Raw genomic sequence first — 24,492 nt, forward strand, 5'->3', positions numbered from 1 at the left:
ACAGAAGGGAAAACAAAACAAACAAACAAAGACAATGGTGGGAGGGAAATGGAGTGGTAACCTTACTTATGCTGAAGAGGTACACAAAGTTATTCATTGATTAGGTTGCCCATTTCATTTAAGGTTATTATATATTTTTGCAAAATTATATAGTTAGCAAGGAATTTACCTGCATTCAACAGGCACCGGCCAAGTGAGATAGCTTACAAATGCAATTTTCAGTGCATACAAAACCTGAATCCATAAAACAAACACTAGTATCACTGCAGTACATACAAATGTTAAATTAACAGCAGGACTACCACAGTGGTTGTTTCATTTCATAAAATTAACACTGAAGTCTTAGATTACACTTAGCTTTAAGGCATTGTGGAAAAAACTTTTTACCCAACTTTTAGAGAAAAAAAAAAAAATCAATCAGTTCACATACCAGAATGTTTTTATGAAATTGTAATCTGAAAATCTGTAAGTACAAACTCCAACCAAGAAAGCACACAAATTGGTTCACAAGCTATACACACAGTCCAAACAGCATACAAATCTTAACCAACCTAAGTACAGCACTTGAAATTTAACAACTTATGTGCAAATATCTTTCAATAATTTAAAGAAAACCACACAAATACATCCATTTGCCTCACACTTTGATATCCTACATGTTTATAACAGAAATGTTTAAATTTACAGCCTAAGTAGGAAAAGTATGTCAACCTATTGTAAAATAAAAGGAAACTGGATTGTTTGAGACAAGAAGAGAGTGTCTATGGCAAAGGCAACATTACACTTCAAAAAAAGAAAACAAGAAGTTCAAACAAACAGTGCTCTTCTAAATAGGAAATGAAGAGCTTATGTGAGGACTTTCAAGTGTTTGTTAGTCTTTAATAATTTAACTGGCCGATAGCCATTCAAAGTGACACAGCTGCTGCCGCATGAGTTGAATGGCCTTCCATTTGAAGTGTGTGTTCTGTGTAAAGAGGAGTACCAAGGCAGCCCAGTTACATTATTCATTGAAACCTTCCACACTGAATGAGATACCAGCAGTTTATGACCCAGAAAATTCTCTCTGGTACCCTCTTTTGTCAGGAGATTCCTGTGAGAGTATATTCATTAAGAAAACATGTCTTTCACAAAACATTACACTGGAAAGACCAAATCTAGTTCAAAATCTATTTTAATTTCAGCCCAGAATTGTTAGGTTTAACGTTTTGCTGAACACTTAAAAGTCTGGATTGACATTTGCTCATTTTGCCTATAAAAAAGACTTTCAATGTTTTTTGCTGTTGTTGTTGCTTCCTCTACTTTAGCATTTGATACTCCATTCAAAACGAGATTACTGTAATTAGGTGTGTCACATGTGAGAAACACTCTGTAGCCAACAACTTAGGCTCAGGTGAGGATCTCAGTGAAGTAGTAATTTATTCGCGATTGCAATGGCAGGCGCCCCACAAGCAGGAGAACACACCTACTAGTTCCATAACACAGTTTATATACTTTTTTTTTCCTCGAGGACTGGGACCCTCCCCTGTTTCCCCGTTGACTGGGTAATCCAGATTCACAACCTATCCGATGCTTCAGAGACAATACATGGCTTTCAGTTGTCGGCCTGTTATTAAGTCAAATTTCTTTTGACTTTTATACTCTTTGAGGTGGTAATGTTTCTTACCCAGTGATTTCCGCCTAATTGCTCTAAAGATTCTGGTTGTCTGCATTTTACAAGGTTGTCTGTTAAGCTTTCTTATCACTGCAAGCATATCAATACCACATTCCTTACCTTTAAACAATGTAACTCTGCAAAAACAACATTTTTATTCCCACACACAAAGTAATGGTGACCTGGGATATATGGGGCAATGATCTCATAGTTCTTCACATACTGAAGTAAAGCAGAACCACATGGCTTTTCAAAATAGAAAATCATTCCATACAGTCTTCCTCTATTATAATAATATGCATACTGATTTTTCTCAGATGATAGATAATTTAGACACAAGATGCTATTATTTTTTCTCTCTGGTCTACCAAATGATTGAAAATGCTTTTTTTGTTGTTGTTATTTTGGTTTTATTTTTAAATAATGGTACTTGTTCACTACTGAGGTAGAAATGTGCCTCTTAACTGATGCTACTGATTTGCTTCAGAATAATTTATATTATGTATTCTAGTTGAAAATTTTTTACAAAGACCATTTATTCCATGCATACATTAGCTCTACAGCTGCAGACCAGTTTGTATTTTCTAACAATGGAAGGAAGCTGAGTGCTCTGACTTGCACAGACCACATTCTGCATAAAGTCTTGTCCCAATTAAGTTAATATCACCAAGAGCACTGCAGTTGCTAACAGCAATTTAGCACTGATGACATAAATCATACAGTAAATTCCACAATTTCAAAAACCTTCCCATGGCAGAGTAATTGTGTAAAAATCCTCCTCAAATCTATCGTTAGCACTGGGGCTGCCAGGCGCTAGGCCTTTTAAAGAGATGAGAATGGCAGAAAAATACTGCAATCCTGTGCATTGAAATTCTGTAATTTTAGATTATTTTCTTATGTTATCCCATACAAAATTCAAGATAATATGCCAGGCATATGACCAACTTCACTATTCCCATTAAGGAATGAGGCTTTTTTCCCCCTGCAACATCAATACAAATTAGTATTTTCTCATTCAAGTAACTGCTCATGCACACCAGGGAAGGGAGACCCAGTCTGACCCATACTCGCTTTTCTGTCTATTTTATTGTACATGGGAAAGGACAATTCTGCACATTCCCCTCCAAGGACATGACAGGAACAGCACTTTCTACAAAATTCAATAGGTATTTTGGCAAGGCACTGAGTATCAGACATTAGTTGCTACATCTCTGCTGAGATCTTCACTAACAACAGGTACAGACCTGTATTAAGAAAGGCACAGGGCAACAGCAAACATACTTTTGTTGAAGCACATTTCCATATTATAAATTGGCATCCTATTTTATTTTTAAAGCTTGTATTTTTGAAATCAAATGCAGTTTTGATCTCAATATCACAACAAACCTGACCCCTACACTCAAACAACCTCCCTGTTTCCTCATCCACCTTCCCCCAAAGTCCGCCTAACAGCTTACTTATTAGCATTGCCTCATGCCACCAGCTCTCCCAAACATAAAGAACGTTCACAACTTTGTTTTATGCAGGTGGAACAGCTCCAAGAAATCACTGCCTTAGAACTGGTGATAGAAACATTAGCCCTGTTATTGACACATTTCTCTGCTCTCACTGGCTCAGAGGTGCCCTCAATACAGCAGTAAGACTGCACAGTCCTTGTCCCCAGAAGCTCCTGCTACTTCTTGACTATAAGGAAGGTGCTCTTTCCCCCCCCTCCAGGTCTTTTTTAGCCCATAGAAAGAAATGTAGGCACTGAAGAAACACCACAGCCAAAGAAACTCTCCTTCAGATGGCATCTGCCACCTCAGTGCTGTTAACATACACCTAAAGGCTCCTCAGGCATGTGGTCCAGCTTCAGGTGCAGCACAGTAGGCTATAAAAGCAAGGGCATCTCAATTACTCAGTAAGTAAACCAATATCCAAGACTCCATTTAAGCAAATACCATCCTTTGGAATCACAGTTATTACTGCAGACCTTCCTTATGCCTTTTATCCTTTTCCAGACTCTATGTCCAGAAATGCAATCAACTAAGAAGAAAATTATTTCAGATTCATTCTGCCACTGATTTTGCTCAGTGCTAGAGCAGATTCTACTGGGATTCTACTTTCTATCTTATCCATCCTAATTATAAGCATCTGCAACAAATTTCAAGTGGGAATACATTATTCATTTCAAAATATTCTATACAAGTGACAGTGTGATTCAGACATTGCTTCCAGAGTCTGGAATGCATTCCCTTCCTTTTTGTGCACTTGTTATATGCTGTAAGAAAACATTATCTTTTAATGTAGTGCAATACAGGTAGGGAAACAGTGACCCAGATAAAGACTCAGGATTTTCCTCCCTTTATTATTACTGGCAATTCTATGGTATTCAGTAAAGCATAGTCTGTCAGCAGATGTTCTTGAAAGGCTTGTTTGTTCAGCCTTCAACAAAATTTCCCCATTCATCCCTTATTTTATTGTATAGATCACAGTTTTCCCAAAACTTAACTGTAAGCTAGATTCTTAGTGCACAACTTAAGACTATTTCTACTCAGGAAGGATACCTTGCCCTCTAGAATGGACAACTGATACTAGTTTAGGACTCCCACGCAATATTAAAAGACTAAATGTGAGAAGACTTTAATAACAATGCGCACAAAACAGAGTTCCTAGGGTATCAGAATGCATCTAATTTTATCAACATGACCAAAATAAACTTAGAACTCCTGGGAGAAAATCCTAACAGTATTTTAGTATCTAAACATTCCCATTCTTCCCACCAAAAATATTTTTGTATGTCAAAATGTAGATGGTGCTGGAGAAAAAACAGTTACATTTGTTGGCATTCTTAACATAGCGTCATATTTTATCTTGTAACAACAAAAAATCATCGGAAATGCTTTGTTAAATATGTATTTGCCACATGAGCTGTTGTGGGAATAAAATGTTTTTGCAAAGTAACATTGTTTAAAGGTAAGCAACGCGGTATTGAGATATGCTTGCAGTGATAAGAAAATTTAGCAGGCGACCTTGTAAAATGCAGACAACCAGACTCCTTAGAACAATTAGGTGAAAATCACGGTGTCAAGTTAAGTCAGATAAGTGAAGAAACATTACCACTTCAAACAGTAAAAAAAGTCAAAAGAAATTTGAAATTTAACAGGCAGGCAACTGAAGGCCATGTATTGTCTCTGAAGCATCGGATAGGCTGTGAATCTGGATTACCTAGTCAATAGGGAAACAAGGGAGGGTCCTGGCCATCGATAAATAAAGTATATAAGCCATACTGTGTGACTAGTAGGCACGCTCCTGCTTGTGGGACGCCCGCCACTGCAATAGCGAATAAATTGCTACTCCACTGAGATCCTCGCCTGAGCCTAAGTTGTTGGCTACAGAGTGTTTCTCTCACTGTTAGATAAACACACAAAAAAATCTTTATATTAAATGTTGGTATTTGAAGTAGATCTGATTTCTGTAATTCACACTTTCTGTTTCGAACATCTGTGATCCTGTTGATAAACTTTATAAAAAGGGGAAGGATGTTCAGTCAAGTGAAGCTCTGCAAAGCTACACAGACCAGTTTCTAGGCTTTGTATTTTATAAAGTGAGTTACCAACATGAACAGATTTAGTCACTGTATTAGTACAATAGCAATATATACCACTGCTAAAGCAATGCATAAAACTGTAGCCTCTTTAAAGAACAGAGTGCCTGCCAGCACTAACTTGACTGGGAACAAGATTTCATGAGTCCTGACATCATTCAGCAAAGTCACACAGCTTCTCAGTATGTGCGAACCCATGCCTTTAGTTGGATAGAAGAAAGTGGGAGTATAATAGTTTGTATACTTCTGCTCAAGAACCAGTGCTAGACAATTACATGAGGAGATTTAGAGTCAAGGACAGACTGGACAAAGCTGGGAAATTCTACTCTCCCAGAATATTATTTGTATTGTAATTTTATCTTTTCCAACGCCTAAAACAACAACAGCAAAAGTAAATTTAGATGCAGGAAAAGTAGATTACAGATTCACTCTCTTATAACTAAAGATTGATGTAGGTCTATCTATCTATCTAAACTATCTTCAAAGCTGAGTCATTAGGACTGAACTAGTGAATTACTCCAGTCTCAGAGGCCACTTTTGTGATTAGCATCTAAAAAAGGTAGTAGTGAAGCATGCCTCTGACACAAAAGCAAACAAGGCAGCATCATGTGATCACTTCCAGATGTCTGTTTTTGCAACTGCTACAGAAGATCTAACCAGCAAGACCCAAAATCAATGGCTTGGCTATGATTATTAAAGACTCAAAACTTCCTCAGAGTTGAAAATCTTTCAAAGTTATTCTTGAATTTTAGCATTCACTATGCTAGGCAGCTGGACTTGAGCATTTATAGTACGCAATTCAGATTACAGGACACATTTACATATGGATGATTTTACAGTAGTGAAACATACTTGAATCAGAATATTCTGCTTCACTTAATACCATTATTTTTTGTATCATTTTTGATGCATTTTGAAGATGGAGAAAAACTGTTACCCCTTAATTTCCACTCTGACCATACACGCACTTGGTCATCCCAGCACTTGTGAGACTTGCAGTTGGAAGACTGAAGGCTATGCAGGCCAATGACAATTACAGTCATGTCGAATGTATTCAAGAACCAATTTCCAACACAACTGTCTAACTTTTTAAGAAACTACTACTAAGTAAAAACTATAAATTAAAATAGCTAGAATCTTATGAACATTCTCCCATCTTTGATAAGAATCAGAGGTACAATGAACCTTCAGAGCATAATTCTTTTAATATAGTTTCTTGTGGAGTCTGAGGTAAATCACTCAAATGTGTATCAGTATTTAAAGAAAAAAATAGACCATATCGAGCTGTATTATAGTCTTAATTTCAATTACAGAGCTCAACTTCATATTACTGATGTAAATCATTTCTATATTATAGGAATCTGATTCCTGCTCCAAACTGAACACCATCACATATCCTGAAAAGACACAAATAATAAACAACATAAGTGATTTATAGCGTACTGATGAAATTAAAATTAATTCTCCTTACCCACAGATTTCCAAGGCTTTCAGTCTCTGGAAAGTTACAGTTCAAACTTCAGCTGACAAAGGCTCTTTTAAATAAATGCTTTGCCAATCTGTCATCCATATGGAGCGCTTACATTTGTAAAATAAAGCCCATAATTTTCAAATTGCTGTTATTTGTTCACATTTCACATGAATGACAAGTAGAAACATAATCTGATTCCTGTACAAAACAGAGTTTCTCCTACAATATTCATGGTACTTCGCAGGCAAGAGCAACCCCAATGAAGCTTTTCTATTACATATTTTAATATTTGCTTGGTGTAGGATAATTGGTTGCTAACAAATTAATTTGTTCTCCCTTTATCTATACAGTTACACTTGCGTTCATTTTTCAAGCAAAGACGTTGACCTTGCTATTTATCCAATCATTTGTTTTTGGAAGGCTTAGGAAAATCCCATGAGCTGTTTGAGTGATCATTTCCCCTGAAGAAATTAAACCTGCTACATAGCTATTCATACTTTTCAACACCTGATCTCAAGTTAAATGAACTCTAAAACCTGATATAAACAGGTTTAAGCTAAGAAGTATTGTGAAACCAACATAAATATAACCAGCTGAAAGAAAAGAGCATTAAGTACTGAAAAAAAATCTCTAAACTGTCACTGAATAAACAAAAGACAGCAGTTCTCTCTGCCAAAACCATACAGAAGTGCAGTCACTTTTAAAACTAGTTACTATTAAAGAAATTGGTGTAAAAAACAAACCTGTCACCAGACTGTACTCCCATGGGGAAACAGTAATTAAGTTCCAATCTAGCAATGTTTCCAAGTCGGAGCACTATTCCGGCACCATAAGACCATCGGATATACTCTGCCAGCTTCTGCAGGTGAGCTCTGGGACCATCACCTGAAAGCAAAAGACCAGCACAACAAGAATCAAAGTAGATTGCCAAGATGTTCAAAGACAAGCTGGAATGCCAGAGCTAGGAAACAGACTACTTGGGAGCACCTCCTGCAGATTACAAATTTATTACCCACGAATCTTGTAAATGCCAAGTAGTTTGGACTCAAACTACCCACTTCTAAGATTCTGTTTGAGCTTCCTTTCTCACCACAGGGCACTTACTTGCATGAATCCAGAAATGAGTACTAAAACTGAACTAAAAGTCTTTAGCATCTCTCTGCTAGTTTTAAATCTGATTCATCTGTTTTTTTTCACTGCATAAAGTACAACCCTCCCACATGGATGCCATCTCTCTTCATCAAGCAAAGGAAACTTTATCAAATATCACAATATCCCTGTACTGGGATAGAGTTAATTTTCTTCATAGCAGCCCATACAGGTATTATGGTGCTATGTTTTGGATTTGTAACCAGGACAGTGTTGATAATACATTGATGTTTCAGCTATTACTGAACATTACTTACACAGTACCAAGGCTTTCTCCATATCTCACTCTGTCATTCCCCCCCAGCAAATAGGTGGGCAATCGATGAGAAGCAGAGGGAAAGCACCTGGGACAGCTGACCAAAACCAACTGATGGGATGTTCTGTACCATGTAACATCACTCTCAGTAATAAAACTAGGCTGAAATTTGCCTGGTGTTACTGTTGTTTGGGGCCTAGCTGAGCATCAAAGAAAAATCCCTTCAACTACCATACCTCCTTCTATCCTCTAATGCCACCACTTTTTATTTAGTCCATCTCCAAAAACATGAGAGTATCACTGTAACATCACTTTCCAGTCTCCTTTTAGAATGTTATAAAATAGCAGGCATGAATCAACTACCCCACACTAGTTTATGAACACCACCAATTCACAGATTCTGCTGTTGCCATCCTAGCTCTCTTTCATATTAAGTTGTGCTATGATTTATGCAAGGAGTAAAAAAACAAAAACAAAAACACTGGCAATCTGTCAAACATACAAGTTAACAGCAACAGCTTTTTGACAGCCTCCAAAATATGGGTAGTAAACAAATTGCTTTTGAATAAATACTCATAACAGTTCTCTTCTACTTTACAAGTCTACTGAGTTTTACCATAGTTAAGATTGCAGAGGTTTCCAGCATTGAGGAAGAAATGTGTTCGGAAAAGGTCTCCAAAACCTCCCCGACCAGGCCGGAAAGGTAGAGGAGTGTACAGATGCAAGCCTCCAGCCCAGTAGGCATCTCCTCCCAAGTAATCACCTATTTATGGAAATGCAGAAATCAAAGCATTTACTGTGGAATACACGAAAAGACCCAGCTCTTAAAGGTACATCCCCGAGTTGTTCCTAAAGGAAGGTACATCCCCGAGTTGTTCCTAAAGGAAGGGGGAGGAAGGAAGGGGGAAGAGGGAGCTCTGGCACCTACTTGACTTATTTTAGGAAAAAAAAATATGCTCTGGTGAAATTCCCTTTAAGAAACATTAGAAAATGGTGTGTATTTTTTATACACAAAAAGTCAGTACAAAGAGAACAAATGTAACAGTAACCTATGCAAGTACAAACACAGGCTTGGTTTATAGAAGTAACTATGTCTTAACTAAGAGCTACTGGACTTTTTTCCATTGAAAACTAATATATAATGACAGATCAAAGACCTAACAAGCCCTGAAAGGGAGCAATTATTCTAAAGCTATGAAAAGCTAAAGGATAGAATTTATGTCTTTGTTACATGGTAATATTTTCAGTATTGTTAGAAGAGTGGGATATAAATGTTTCAGACCTTCATTCTGGGGTCCAATGCTGTACATACTGAACCCTCGCACACTTGTTGGTCCACCAAGGTAAAACCTAGCGAATACAGTCAGATTTAGTTAATGCTTTACTTGTAAGGGTGTATTTGAAACTATCTACTCATACTTTTAACATTGCTTTTCAGAGTTACAGGTGACCTTATAAAAAGCGTTGTAAAGTGCATTTAAAGAAATAAAAGAAATTATATAAAAATCAAAATACTGATACATTTAGCAAAAATTTCAAACTAAATCAAGTATTAAACATCAAAACTAGTTTTCCATCATTTATAAAGACAAAAATGGAAGGTACCCCAGAATCGGAAGAATCGAAGAATCGGAACCCTGAATCTCAGTCTGTTGTAAGAATTTTGATAGAAATACTCTAGTTAAGATCCATTACATGCAAAGTTAATACAACTGACGTTTAGCACTTCTTGTAAATAAATTTAAGTCTAAATGCTTTCTGCTAGTGATCTTTAAAAGGAGGTGTCGGAGGGCAAAATTAGAAGTAAAGCTATAATGTAACTTGACTTTTTAGGTAAAGATACCTACAGTGTTAACTATGCCCAATATGAAATTTTGGAGATGGTAAATACTCGTTTGCAATTGCAAACATTGGCAGACAGAGCTACTACTTAGCAAATTATAAATTTATCCCTCCCCAATATGAAAATGAAAAACAGAAGACTTGTTTTGATTATTAACATGCAACTAAAGCAAATTTTAAGTTTATTTTATTATCCTCAAAGTCAGAGCTACTTCTGCTTCTCTCTTCTGTTATACCCTTTTTCATACATTACCTGGGTTGATTGCAAGAAATTAAGAAACATTTAGAATGAACAAACAAAGAAACTTGCCTATCAGCTATACTGGATGGCTTGTCTCCAATAGGTACTACCACTCCACCCCAAAGTGATGCCGAAAAAACCTTTGGAGGAAAAAAAAAAAAGAATTATTTTTTAACACATACATATTATTTAGTTTCCCTAAAAATGGTATTAGTAAATTTCCATTGCTTAGTGAAGGCAGAGCTCCGATTAGTCTGACAGAAAGTTACAAATGATCACAGTGCGTGCATGGATATCACACCTTCAATAACTGTATTTTCAGGAAACTCTTGATCGTTGCTGCCCTCTTTCTACACTATGCAGTGCTACATCTTGAAGTAGGACTTTTTAAACCAAGTGCTACTTTCACAATAGCTAAGGAAACGCTCATGCAACTCCTACTTACTTACAAATTTTCATGCCTTGAAATAAGACAACACCTGTTGACATAAATTACTCCTGGCAATGTTAAACCTGTAGAAGCAAATAGCTACCAGTAAACTACAATTATTACCTGCCTGTAAATTAGCCTTGTAAGTAAATGAAACTATCTTCCATAACTCACTATGTTGACATACATTCCATATATATAATTATTGCTTATTTATCTAGTTCTTGGGGGCCAGACACTCTAACAAACACATTTAATCGTTTGCCTCTTGTCTGTGTACAAAGTAGAAGTACTACTACCAAATGGTGAGATCTATTGGTAATACCAAGGCTACAAGTGTTGGATAATTCCCCTGGTCTACACACCACTCCTGCTATGTTCTTCCCTGAGAGTCCCAGACACCTCCCCTGTCATAAGCACATGTGAACTCATCATGAGGTACAAGCACATCTCATTACACAGCACATGCAAAGGCCAGTTGTACCCAAGTCCACACTCATAGACAATGGATTACAGAAAATTATGTACACGTTATGACGAGATTTGCTTCACTTTCATTCAGAGTGTAGCCATATTAGTAGCCACGGGAAAGAACAAAATCCTTTTTATGTAACCAAGAAGTCATTGAATTACTTCATAGTAGGATATCCTGTCTTGATCAGCTGAAGGTCAGCAAATATATATAAAATGCCTAGAAGTACACATCAGGCAATGCCCTTTCTTCCATCACATGAAAGGTGCGCATATAATGATGTGATAAGAAAAGGGTATAGCAAATTGCCTTAAAATGCTCTTTCATGTTGGTCTCACTGATAATTCTTAAAACTGCATTGCACAGAGTCTACTCCGAATAAAAGCATGGAAGAGCAGACCAACAGTTCCTTACAGCACTGGTTGATAAATATGCACACTACAGAAGTAGCTTTGAGTTTTTCAGTTTGTGTTGGCGTGATGTTAACATTTTCCCAGGCTCCTAAAATTTCTTCATCATTCAAATATTTCTTAAAATGCTGTTAAGAGGCAAAGATTGTCTCAACATTTTTTATTTTTTATTTTTGGATCCTGGGGTAGAAATTATTGTTAGTTCTGCTTTTAAATATTCACAATGGAAATTGCTCTGTTAATTCCACGCCTATTTATCAGGAACATACTGCATAATCTCCATGTGATAAAAGAACATCTTTTTATATACAGACGGAAATATTTCTAGGACATAGTGAAATTCGTATTTCAGTAAATAGAAAAACACCCATTTCAGCCTAATATTATGTCTATACTGTTAAAGCTGCCTGGGACTTAAGAGCTCTATGTTCTCATAAGAAACTAGAATACAAAAAGCGTGAACTTGATGTAGAATCCAGTGTAGTTTCCTCTCAAGAGAACCTGGTTGGTGTCCACAAGAACTGCTCTGCCAATCTAATCAATACATCGTAAGGGGGGATGATACAGGAATTTGCTTCAGAACTGCACAGTGACTCCAAACCGAAGAACTAATATAGATACCAGACCATAAAATGTGCTCTGCCTACAGGGTGGCAGACTGGAGTCTAACACAGACTTCTTACACTTCCATGTATTTTTCTTATTGAAACTTCAATCATTCATTGTACATAAATATGAAGAAGTTCAAAACGTTGTGGTTCATGCTTAGTGTTGTAGTGAAATCAGTTTTCCCACTACTTCCTGATAATTTTACATAGAAGAAATAATTACCATATAATACACACTATGTTTCCAGAATTAGTAGGCATATATTCATAATTTATGATGACAAAAGCCAACTAAATCAAGATTAGCCAGACTATATATAAGCAGGTAAAAAAGACAGAACAAAGGCTGTAGTTCAGTTTTTCAAAAATCACTCTAACGAATGATTACAAAAAACAGACATGCCCAGCATTCCCTCTGAAAGGAAAATAGTTTCTACTGTTAGCTGTCAGACAAGCCCTTTACAAACTGTCCACTTCTCACATGACTGTACATGGTTATAACAGGTTAAAAATAAAAGTATTTCATTTCCAAAAATACAAATCAAAGTATCAACATCATCAATCTTTCACTTTCATCATATTTTTGTAATCCATGGTGAAAAATCATCATAAGACACTGATTCAATAACCTCATTTGTTAATTCAATTAATAAGATATCTTTTTAAAAAATTACCGAATCCCAGAGAAGTTGCTTATTTAACTGAAATTCAAAATCTTCTTTCAGAAATCTCACATCTCCACCTGTATAGCCAGCCAGCTCCTGCAAAGACAGAAATTTAAAGCTGTAAAGGGTATTATGTGTTTCTTCCAACACAAATTCATCATGCCTGCATCATCATAAGCAGTGTTTTCTGAATAAGAAACACAGACATTGGATATTGAGACACCTGAGTTTTGGAGCAATGAAAAAACATGCATAACCCTCAGAACTTTTTCTTTCCCCCAAATACTGTGCAAGGCTATTGCTTTCTAAACCATTTCCACAAATGAGGGCACAAGAGAATAGAGCTTGAAAATTCAGCACCTGAAATCAAACCTCATTTTATTTACCTAGGACCTGAGATTTCATACGCACTAAAACAGGACTGAAAAACCAAAGACAAATGACTGTATTACACCAACGCTAGCTGAATAGAATAAGTGACTGAAGCAGCGTTACAGGCAGCACGTAACAATATGCTAACTAAATCCTGAATTATAACCACCTTTCTTACTCAATCAGAATAGTTCACTGCTGCTTACAGAACAGCAGCACTTCTAGTTCCAATGGCATTTCAAAGCAGTCTGCTTCTGAAACACTCCAGAAGTTAATGCTTCTGGAAGCATTAACCCATACAGCAGAAAAGCCAGCTTTTCTAAAGCTCTAAACATAACAAGAGTAAAAACCATTTTCTGTGTTAAAATGATACATGTGTATATGCCTTTGAGAGTTATTTTTACCCTATCTTTCAATTTTAATTCTAAGATTTGCAAACTTTGTAAGTAGCAATATGACCACAGTCTGGTAGCTTTGCAATGCAGTGATAGGAAACAGGAGACTAATATCTGCCATCGAGTGTAGAAACCGTCAGTGATAATGCATCTCAGCTAATAAATAATTTAGTGCTAATGGCAAGAAATGAGCTGCATTGTTTTACCAATGGTATACAAATGAAAATTTGCTTCCATTAAAAAAAATCATGATTTTTAAAAAGTAACTACTAGCCTTCACTGTATCCTAGTCAATTTACAATTAATTTAACTTTAGGCATTTTTTAATACGAACAGTAGTTAGATAAAATAGGAGTTACTCAAACACACATAAAATATCCAATTATGTATAAATGATTTAATACTACCTGATTAATTTTCAGCAAAGCACCTCTTTTTGGCAAGATTGTAGAGTTCCGGGAATCAATTACCATGGCATGCTGAAAAGAATCAACTGATTATTTTTCAGTTCTCTTATCTATTGAATACCACATAGTGACACTATTATTTTCAGTCAAAACCTGTGCACATAGTGGAAGACAACCACAGCTCCAGCTAAGGCTTGCGTAGCTCCGTGGATTTGGAAACAATATTCCTACAGAATAACTTCGTTTTGACTTTAGAGGCCACATCATATATATTTATAACTTTGGGTCGTGGTAAACATCAGAAATATGGCAACAACACCTCAGTGTGTATCACAAACTATTTGCAGTTACCGTCACAAAATTCATCTCCTACAATGTGACCTACAGATCAAAGATGACAAGCAAACAAAAATTGCTTGTATTTAGAAACAGCAGAACAATATTCAGAAACAGCAGTACAACCATAGGATGAAGAACATTACTGATCCTGTCTTCTGCAAAGTAAGATAATACTGCAAAAATAGATGGCAGATGACAAGGAGGTTCTCTTACACAGCCTCGAAGAAAGAATGGGCCAGCCTATGTAACAGTTAAAATGCAACAGTCATTTTTTCAAAGTGTTTTCTCTTTGGACCTCCTGGATGACTCTGTGTGAATGACCAAACATGGCAGAAGACATCTGAAATAAAACATACTACCTACCAGGAAATAAGACAAAAAGCTCCTTTGCAATCATTCAAAAATATGAGATTACTCACAATAACACACGCCACGTTTAAAATGGGTAAAAGCCTTACAGAGAGGGAAGATTTCAGAGAGTGTCCACTTTCTTCTCGAACAGAGAAGGATGCTGTTCTACCAAGGCATCCAAGCTCTCTCCACACACCCTCCCACTTCAGTGTGTGATTGGTCTTCCAGATTGGAAACTACAAAAAAAAAAAAGGCAATTTTGCTACAAAATTAAAATAAACATCTCCCTCTCTCAAGTCTTATTTATACATGAGTCTACGCTTTTTCTTTCCAAACTTCTCGTATCATAGCGAAATAATTTTTCATGTGGGAATAATTCTGCTCCAACCAAGAGAGTTTGAAAAAAAATATCTTGAACTGGATTGAGTGCGACAACCACCTGCCTTTCTAAAATGCTGCTTTAAACATTAAAAATGTGAAGAAAAACACATTGGGCATTTTTATATGGCGAAAATAAAATTACATTCTAAGAAAGACTTACAATGTATTACCTCTGCCATTTTAAAATTATTGACATCTTTTAAATAATGACAAATTTGCCCTGTGCACAAGTGTTTCAGTCACTTTTCACAAAGTAAAGCAAATATTTGCAATATATTTGCAAATATTTGTGAGCTGAATTAAATGTAAATGAAGCATGTACTCCACAAACGCCTCTGCTACACTTACATTAAGTTCTGTTGATATTCCTCTATCAGTTTCACGAAGAGAGCTCCAAGGGAACTGTCCAGTTACTTTATACAGGTTAACTGAAAAACTGAAACAACATTAGTGGTAGATTTGAAAGTGAAACTACTTAAGTAGATGGAGTTTTACATTATCACAAAAAAAATTAAGAAACAGATCTACTACATTACTTAAAGACTAACAGACCCTCAGCAAAGGAATAATTTTAGTTATTACTCAATGAAATATCTTAATAATTGTTTTATATTTCTTCATTAAAAAAGAAATACTTAGAAATGCATTCCCTACTTTCTTTCAAAGTTTCCAGGCTGTGGTTTGAAGAATGACAGGCCATATGAAGTTTCCTTTGTTCCATATGAGAACTGGAAGGTTACCTTTTCTGCACGTCCAAAGAGATTGGGGAACTTGAGCCCAAGTACCTACATAAATTAAAAAAAAAAACAACATTACATAGTTAACAGTTCGCTAAGTTGTGTCTTAATCATATGCTGAAGGTATGCACATCTACCCTAAGAATGAGAAATAAAGACATTAAAAAATACTTGTAACTGAATGTGTTGTTCTTGTAAATTAGGTTTCTCTTTGCACTGGCAGCAGCCATCGCAGTAGCACAAGTTACATTTAGTATCATCATCCAATTTTTAGTGCGGTCCAATACCTGCTGACATAACCTGCATTCTCACTGTATCATCAGTACTGCTGTTATTTCAAGCAAAATTTCCCAGCCAGTCTGGAAGCACAGGATAACAAGTATTTGGCAACTGCAGAGTTTCCAGCTGATCATCAGGAAAACTACCTGCCAGGTAGGGTTCATTGGTACCACATCAGTAAGCCAATGGAGAATCATCAATACAGAGCCACTCCCTGGTATTTTTGTTTTGAGAAACAAAATATTTTTGCAATCAGCCCTGACAGCAGCACAACGTACCATCACAATTTTCCAGAAACTATAGTTAAATGTTTTCTTGTTCAGACAAAAATTCCCTGTATCCTATTCACAGTACTTGACCCTTTGGCAGAAATGATGGAACAAGTTTCCCCCAATCGCAGATACATCCAGGATTGTTCTGTTGTGTGTGCTATTTTAAAATAACTATAAAAAGACAAAGTCGATCAGGTTTTTAAAGCTAACAGCTATTGAAAGGAAATCAGTCATCTGAACTTTGTGATGGTGGCTACTATGCAATTATCCAACCAGAAACCACTAATCCAAAGGGCTATTAGTACAAAATATTATATCAACAGACTTCAGATGAATTTAAGGGATTAGAATAGATGTCAAATCAATTTAACTCTTAAAGAAACAATCTCTGCTGCCACAACTAGTGTATACATGAACATGCTTTTATATTATTCAAGTGTTTTACTTCTCTGTAACAAATAAAAATTAAATTGATAGGGAAGCTGAGTAAAAAAAGAGAAACCAAAGTAGTTTTCAGACTGTTTTCAAATTGCACTAGAACCGAGCATTGGGTTTATGTGGCAAGGTTGTCATAGCAAGGGGGCTGCAGGGGTGGTCTCACCAAGAGAAGACCAGGAGCTGCCCCAAATCAGGTAAGAGCCAGTTCCAGTAGAATTCTGTACCAATTTCATTCAGACCATGATATCCTGGGCATTGATCTCAGTGGCAGAACTGCATAACCGTTTCTCAGTTCACTCGGTTACTATTTGCCCTGCACTCACAAAACACCATTACCCGACTTGTGCAGTATCTTATCCAGGTTAAAAATACCCCTAAGAAGAAAAGGATGAGTCCCTTGATCTGGCTTATCTAGCAGGCCCAAGAAGAGCTGCACTGTGCACATGAGAAGGCACAACAGGTGCAGGAATGAGCACATGAAAGCAGGATCTACTTAAACTAGCACCACTGTTAAAGTCATGTTAACAGAACAACAGTATGTCTGTTACTTTTTGTGTCAGTTGGTAAATATTTCTCACACCGTATTTTAATCTGATGCATTCTTAAGTGAATAAAATGGAAATAAGTTCCATGGTTTATAATGGTCATGGAAAAACCTAGCATTCTGCAACCCAGAATAACTGCTACTGAGCTAAAATAAGTGAAAAATTAGAACAATTTTTAAGTCAAACCTAAAGCATTCTGATTGAGAAGAAAAAACATTTAAATAATTCTCATAGAAGCTAGATGCCAAACTGCTTAATGGCTTCTCTAGTAGATAAAGCATCTTAAATACTATCAATAAATAACCAAAGTAATTTTAACAATTAAAAAAAATAACATACTGAGGTGGAATAACTAATTTGTGTTTATACGAAGTTCTTCCCTCATGTGAAACAGGCTTTTGCTGAGTGAAAGCCTGACTAATACAAAGGCTCTTTACAGACAAAAGTCTGACAAAGCCTTAGTAAAGCTGGATCAAGAAAATAATTTGGCTTCGATCAAGTCCTCACTTATTTAATCATCAAATTCCTTGCTAGGTTTGAAGCATGAAAGTAAGAGGAATATCAAAAGGAATCAATAAATATTTGAAATGATCCATACCATACTGCCTTCGTTGTTGCCAACCATAGTGTTATAGCTTCCAGTTAGTCTTCTTAATTCTGTTACCTCAAAGGTTACATCTAAACCATTTGGAAGGGCATCATCTCCTAAATAAATAAAAAGCATCACCTCTAGAGGGCTACTTAAAAAAACCAACCAACTAAAAAACCAAACCCACAGACATAAGATTACTTGATTATTGACTTGATTATTACTTGATTTTTTTTTGAAAACTGGTTGAATTGAACAATAATAAAACCCCTACATTACAAAGATAAACAGCTCGAGGAAAAGATGGTGAAGGGTCTAGAAGGCAAGATGTATGAGGAAGAGAAGCAGTCACACTACCAAGCCTGCCAGAGTTCAAGAGGCATTTGGACAACGCTCTCAGACATGGGGTCTGATTTGATTTTTGGGTGGTCCTGTGTGGAGCCAGGAGTTGGACTCACTGATCCTTGTGGGTCCCTTCCAACTGAGGATATTCTATGATTCTGAGATGTTGTTTGGATGTGCATTCAGAATTTCGTTCATTCAAAGCGTGTCTGGCTTTAATCATCAGCATGCTAATTTAATAATGAATTAGCAAGATTTATTACCTAGCCACTAAAAACAAAGCCACACACAAATTCTTATGTTACAAGAAATAGAAATTAAAGTGGTCCAGACATGTCAAGAATAATGCTGTCAACTAGAGCAGAGCTCCCAGCACTTTGTGGCTAAGTGCTGGACAACACAAGCTATCCAGTTCCCTCAGGACTCTGGCTGAGGCAACTGTTCAAAAAACACAGCTGTCAGGGGTACCTAATTCTGCTTGAAGCAACTGGGACAGCAGCCCATCACTAACAGCCTGTGCAACTGCACTGCATTTCCTTCTCAATAATGCCACTTTGTTCTGCTGAAAAGAACACTGAGGTTGCAAAGCAATTACAAGACTGGACATGCCAAATGAGCCTTATTGAGCAACCTGCACACACTCAGCTGCCCCATATGTATAAGACCATTTTTAATTACAAGCATTGATACAAGTACTAGTATTTCCATTAAGCACAACAAATGTGTTGATATAATATCACTTAAGTGAGTTTAATACATGGAAGTACAGGAGGTACTTTCAAGCTTTTCCTCAAGCATTTATCCTTCCTCTGAAATTTTGCATTAAGGGATGTGTACTGTAATTATTTCAATGCTTGAAATTCACGCATTTTTGCATATATACAAGTAATAATCATACGCATATATGCAGCCACAGGCAAATGCATCTTTTTCGTGCAGATATCGGATGTAGGCACATACATGCTTATATATAGCACACCTACACGTATACCTAAAATATACAAAGCTCTCTCATATACCTTTGTAAGTTATATACACAAAAAATGCCTGACCTCTAGCACAGGGAAATGTACATTATAAGTATGTGTGTCTATGTGTGTATGAAAAAAAGGTGAGAATTAATGAGGCAATACATACCTTGACAGGTATCAATCAAAACCTCTACCTGTCTAAAGATTCCTAGACGAAGCAACTTTTCACGAGCTTCATGTGATTTTCTCATTACCTACAGGATGAGATAAGTAGCTCAGTCTTTCAGCTTACTAAAATAACTAGTATAAAACAAGATGCTGCTAAGTCACGCAATATTCACAGATTTTGTATGCACAGATATAAACATATATATATGTGCCTTCAAAATAATCACAACCCACTTTAACATTCAAATCTATCAAGCAATTAAACCCAGAGCATCTGGCTTAATTTCCTACCTAGCTTGCATCCTAATTGTTAGGATGCTTAAACCTATTATTCAAATTGGTTTCAGTACTTAAATCTTACACATCTATTTACTGGACCCATGCTTTTCACAAAAGCAGAACAAAACAAACACATCCTAATCTATTAAAATCTAGACCAGCTTACACGTAAAGACTTGATGACTCCTTTGCACTTCTTATAGTACTAAAAGGAAACATGTCTAAATTAAAAGTTGGCATGCACACTTCATCCGTAATTTCACACACATACTCTTTTTCTGCCCCAACTGGAGATAAAACCCAGTGAATCTCATGATGAATTCAGTTGCATAATCAAGCACTACATGGGGACATATACTCAGAAAATACACACAAAACAAGAATTTTGTCTTCATGGTGTACTTGACCTGCACAGCCAGAGCAAGATAATTCACTGCCAGCTGCACTCCAGAAGGAATCACCACCTAGAAGTGCAAGGACACACAGCCTAACTTACGCTTTCATCCATTGTGGAGACTGCCACTGGTCATTTTTGCTGAGCTCCAGTAACTTTTCTTAAGCAAATTAATTGAAAATGTCCCCTACACAGTTAGCAATTCTCAAACAGGAATGGTGAAGCTGAAAATATGCGATTACTGTCTGCCATCTCTCAATGCCTTTGAGCTCAACACATCAGAAAATACAGTATCTGCCAGTATTGCACATTTAAGTTTGTCTTCCATATGACAAGTTTAGAATCATCACAAAACTTGGCAAAGTTGCATCACATCTGAGGAGAGTAGCCCAAGGCAGGAAGACAGAAAACCATAACCTGAATTTTTAAATACGAGGTGTTATTCACTATAGTACTTACATCAATGAGATTTTTAGCCTTGAAAACATCAGAGATTTCATACATGATAATGTCATCTTTGGTCCTTCCAAGTCCATCGAAGTGTACATGCTGAACAACCACCTAAAAGTAACACATGTTGAAACACAAATACTGAGCTTGCATCTAACAATGAGCATCAAAAACAGCTATACATAAAAAAAACTGTTTTCTTTTTTTTGTTTTAAGTGAAAAAAAATCCTGAAGATTCCTAGGTTAATTACTGCTAGCCTACATCATGAGAAATCAGTGCTATCTACGTTTCTGGAAAACTGTTCCTTTAACAAGAAAAGTAAAGAGAAAAAACTCTAATATCAAATCTAATACTGTTTAGAGCAGAAGAGACAGTAGTGGAGTATTGCTGCTGGGGTTTCTTAAGTGTTAGATGGTGAAATAAGTCACCACAGAAATCATATTAACATATTTAGACACTTAAGGCAAAGCATGTTGTTAGCTGTAGTTAGCCATTTCTTGTATCAGCTACACATAAGGAAAAAAAATGAAACAAAACCCACCTCAAATCATATATATTTAAACTATTAAAATTCTTACTACCACTGGAGCTTTGTAGTTTAAAGTGCATATTAATATCACAGCATTATCTCTTTTCTTAAAAATATTCGCCTTTCTGTTTCATCATCTGAGACCATTTTATGTTAAAAATCACAACAGATTCCAGGTTAGCTGATGCAATAACTGTAGTGCATTTGTATTTTCCTTATTTTTCCAATCTTTTCAGTGTATTATAATTTTAGGGATAACTACCAAAAAACTCTGCAAATGCTTCATGTATTTGTAATGAATAAGGTAGCAGAATAAGAACAACCTACCATTACTGCAAATGTATAATAATTAAATTAATAATAATATCAATTAAATAAATTATAAGACTATTAATTATTAATAATTATAAATAATAAATTAATTATAATAATTAAAAAACTATCAGAATAAATATGTAATAAACAAAACAAAATAATAATTAAAAAAAATTATTACCAAGCTTCTAGGGGGAATAACTCTGAACTGAATAAGGAAAATTATATAGAAACTACGATGGTGCATGATATCCGTTCCCACTAGTATGGTTAAAACTATTATGGACCAAAGCAGACATGCTCTTACATATGAAATAAAAAGCAAAACAGAACAGAAAAACATCTTTTGCTTAAGTTAGTATTTACCATCATGACATAATTCACACAGTGGCAGTTTACCCAAACATGGCTAAACATAAAATGATTAAGGTTGGAAAAGACCTCCAAGATCATCTGGTCCCAACCACCCCCCTACCACCAATATCCCCCACTAAACTATGCCCCTAATACTGCACTCAAGCAGATTAAGGACTGTTACATAGTTTGCTGCTAAACAGTATTGCAGGGCAGAAATCTCTTATGAAAGAAGGGAGAAATCAGCATCTGGAAACAGGTCTATTAGCTCAAAGCTTAATAATAATCCCTGTGGCAAGTTAAAAAAGGACAGAAACTAGAGAACAACAGATTAAATTTACAGCACTAAATTTAATTCTTTCACGTCTCACACCACAGTTTAGAAAATTCCCTCAGGAAAAACATGCAAGTGCACTAAGACATTTCTGTTGAGAAAAAAACATCAGGATGCTGATGTGGTACTTGCATCTTTGTTTTCAAGAATTTCCTGCTTTGTTTCAGGTTCAACTTCAACCAGCTCAGCTTCCTCTCCCAAGGCACCAAAGTCTGGCCCACTCATTGGAAGGGGCTCCAAACTCTGAAAGCATACAAGAAAGCTCCATTTAATATAGTCCATGATTTGCAAGTTGTCTTCTGTAAAGAAAAATGATGGTTTCTGACCCTGTGTTCATCAGGTCACAGGGGGGCAAAAAAGCTAAACAGAACAACTAAAGTGAGGGGAATTACCAGCACACTTGTTAACTACATGCTTGCTGACAATTTTAGTGAAAGCTAAATAGCTTTCATGATTTATCAAAATAATACTGCTCTCTTCCAAGAATAACCTTATTTTTAAAGCATGCATCCTGTGTTAAATATGAACTCTATCTTTTTTTGTTGTTGTTTTGTTATTATTTTAAAATAAGCGAGGCAACACTTCGCTTGGGTTTTTGGGAGCAAGAGGAGTGCAAATGATGAACGATGAAGAAAAGAGGTGTGTTCAGTGCACTACTTTTCTTCACGTACATTTTTACATACTTTTGTATTTTAATGTCTTTTAAAAGCATCCTTCTGAGTAGTGTTCGAGAACCTCAGGCCCCATCCATCAGAGCTCTTCAGGTGAGTGTTGTAATCAAAATGTTTTGCAATACAATATGGCTTTATTTACTATACTTGAAAGAGTCCTAAAGTAATAAGACTCTTAACAGAAGACAATGGAATCGAGCAAGAGCAAATATAGGTTTACCTGCAAAAGCAGAAGTCAGGATTGGGTAACTTTGTAAATACACTTTTAGTCTTAAGTCACTAATACAGTACTTGCTGCATTATTTAAGGATTGCTGGAATGGCAAATTCCTGTTACACATCAGAAACAAGTTAAATAAACAGAGTCCTTTCTTGCTCCTGATAGCTCTAAGGCAAACATGGAATGCTCTGCATCCACATGATACTGAATAGCAATTGACAGATGAATGTGAAACCAAAAATATGAGAAAAATATCAAAATATAACTTAAATCATGGTAATGAGGTTCAGCAGGGCCAAGTACAAGGTGCTGCACCTAGGTCAGGGCAATCCCACACATGAACACAGACTAGGAGAACAACTCATTGAGAGCAGCCCTGTGGAGAGGACTTGGGGGTTCTAGTGGGCCAAAAGCTCGGCATGTGCCAGCAGTGCATGCCTGCAACCCAGAAGGCCAACTGCATACTGGTCTGTAGCAACAGAGGGGTAGCCAGATACAGGTCGAGGAAGGGGATTGTCCCCCTCTGCTCTGCCTTGTGAGGCCCCACTTGGAGTGCCGCAGCCAGCTCTGGGGCCCCCAGCAAGAGAAGCATGTAGACCTCTTAGAGCGGGTCCAGAGGAGAGCCACAAAGACGCGCAAAGGGCTGAAGCACCTCTGATTTGGGACTACAACCACAGTTACCCATGTCGCGGCTGCAGGCACCTCCAGGTCGGCTCCCTGGGGCCGCGTTAGGGGAAAGACAGCTGGGCCGCTCCACGGGGCCGCTGACTGCCCCAAGGTCAGCGCCGGCAGCCCCCGGCCGGGACAGGCCGCCCCCATGTCTCCATGCCCCCGGAGCGAACCCGACCGCCCCCGGCGCTCAGCCCGCGGGTGCCGCCGCCCGGACCCGCCCGAAGGTCGCCGAAGGGAGAGGTTGGTGGCGGCAGCGAGGCCGCCCTCCCGCGGTCCTTGCCCTCCCGCTGCCCGCGACACAGCCCCTACCCGAGCGTATACGGTGCCCATGGCGGCGGCGGCGGCAGCGGCAGGATTGGCGGCGGTGACCTTTGGTACTCAACGCCGCGGCGCGTGGGCTGCCATACCAGCCGGCACCGCCCCGGCCCTCATTGGGTGGTAGGGGGGGAAGCGGCGGGGCGGAGCCGGCAGCGCGCGGATGTCGCGAAATGGCGGCGCTCGGCGCCTACGGGAAACGGGCGGGGTCGGGGTCGTGGGGCCTGATGGGGGCGGGGGCGGGGGAGGAGGACGGGCTGCGGGAGGTGTCGGGGTTGTATCCGTCGTGTTTGGAAAGTCGTGGCGGTCAGGTGGAGTCACCGATGACTGGGAAAAGGGAAACATCGCTCCCGTTTTTAATAAAGGGTAGAAAGGAGGACCCGGGGAACTGCAGACGGGGAGCCTCCCCTTTGTGCCTGAGAAGTTCATGGAACAGATCCTCCTTGAGGCAACGTTAAGGTACATGCAAGACAAAGCTTCACCAAGGGCAGATCCTGCCTGACCGATCTGGTGGCCTTCAGTGGTGGAGTGACAGCATCACTCCAAGCATCACTCCAAGGACAAGGTAAGACCGACCTGTGTCACCTACGTG

The 24,492-nt window shown here is 37.7% G+C and overlaps 1 protein-coding gene across 1 annotated transcript; it reads right to left on the bottom strand.

Moving 5' to 3' along the window:
• Positions 1-435: 435 nt before the first annotated feature.
• On the bottom strand, positions 436-24,031 carry SAMM50 (SAMM50 sorting and assembly machinery component). Its single transcript, XM_035550946.2, has 15 exons — positions 23,895-24,031; positions 22,156-22,266; positions 20,500-20,601; positions 19,366-19,453; positions 17,896-18,002; positions 15,681-15,811; positions 15,375-15,462; positions 14,753-14,881; positions 13,956-14,027; positions 12,791-12,877; positions 10,266-10,336; positions 9,396-9,463; positions 8,730-8,876; positions 7,452-7,593; positions 436-6,634 (listed from the first exon to the last, which is right to left on the bottom strand). Exons 1-15 carry the CDS (start codon positions 23,913-23,915, stop codon positions 6,589-6,591), a joined length of 1,410 nt encoding a protein of 469 aa, XP_035406839.1. The 5' UTR covers positions 23,916-24,031; the 3' UTR covers positions 436-6,588.
• Positions 24,032-24,492: the final 461 nt, after the last annotated feature.

The sequence above is a fragment of the Cygnus atratus genome, chromosome 1, assembly GCF_013377495.2.
Source record: "Cygnus atratus isolate AKBS03 ecotype Queensland, Australia chromosome 1, CAtr_DNAZoo_HiC_assembly, whole genome shotgun sequence".
Lineage (NCBI taxonomy): Eukaryota > Metazoa > Chordata > Aves > Anseriformes > Anatidae > Cygnus > Cygnus atratus.

Bases quoted from the DNA above. Each gene is read 5' to 3' on its own strand.
- SAMM50 (XM_035550946.2), bottom strand. From the start codon at position 23,915: ATGGGCACCGTATACGCTCGG. The intron at 7,594-8,729 runs GTAAAACTCAGT...TTTTGCTTTCAG, and splicing joins CCTCTGCAATCTTAACTATG to GTGATGGTCCCAGAGCTCAC. The intron at 6,635-7,451 runs GTTTGTTTTTTA...GTGTCTTTTCAG, and splicing joins GGAGTACAGTCTGGTGACAG to GATATGTGATGGTGTTCAGT.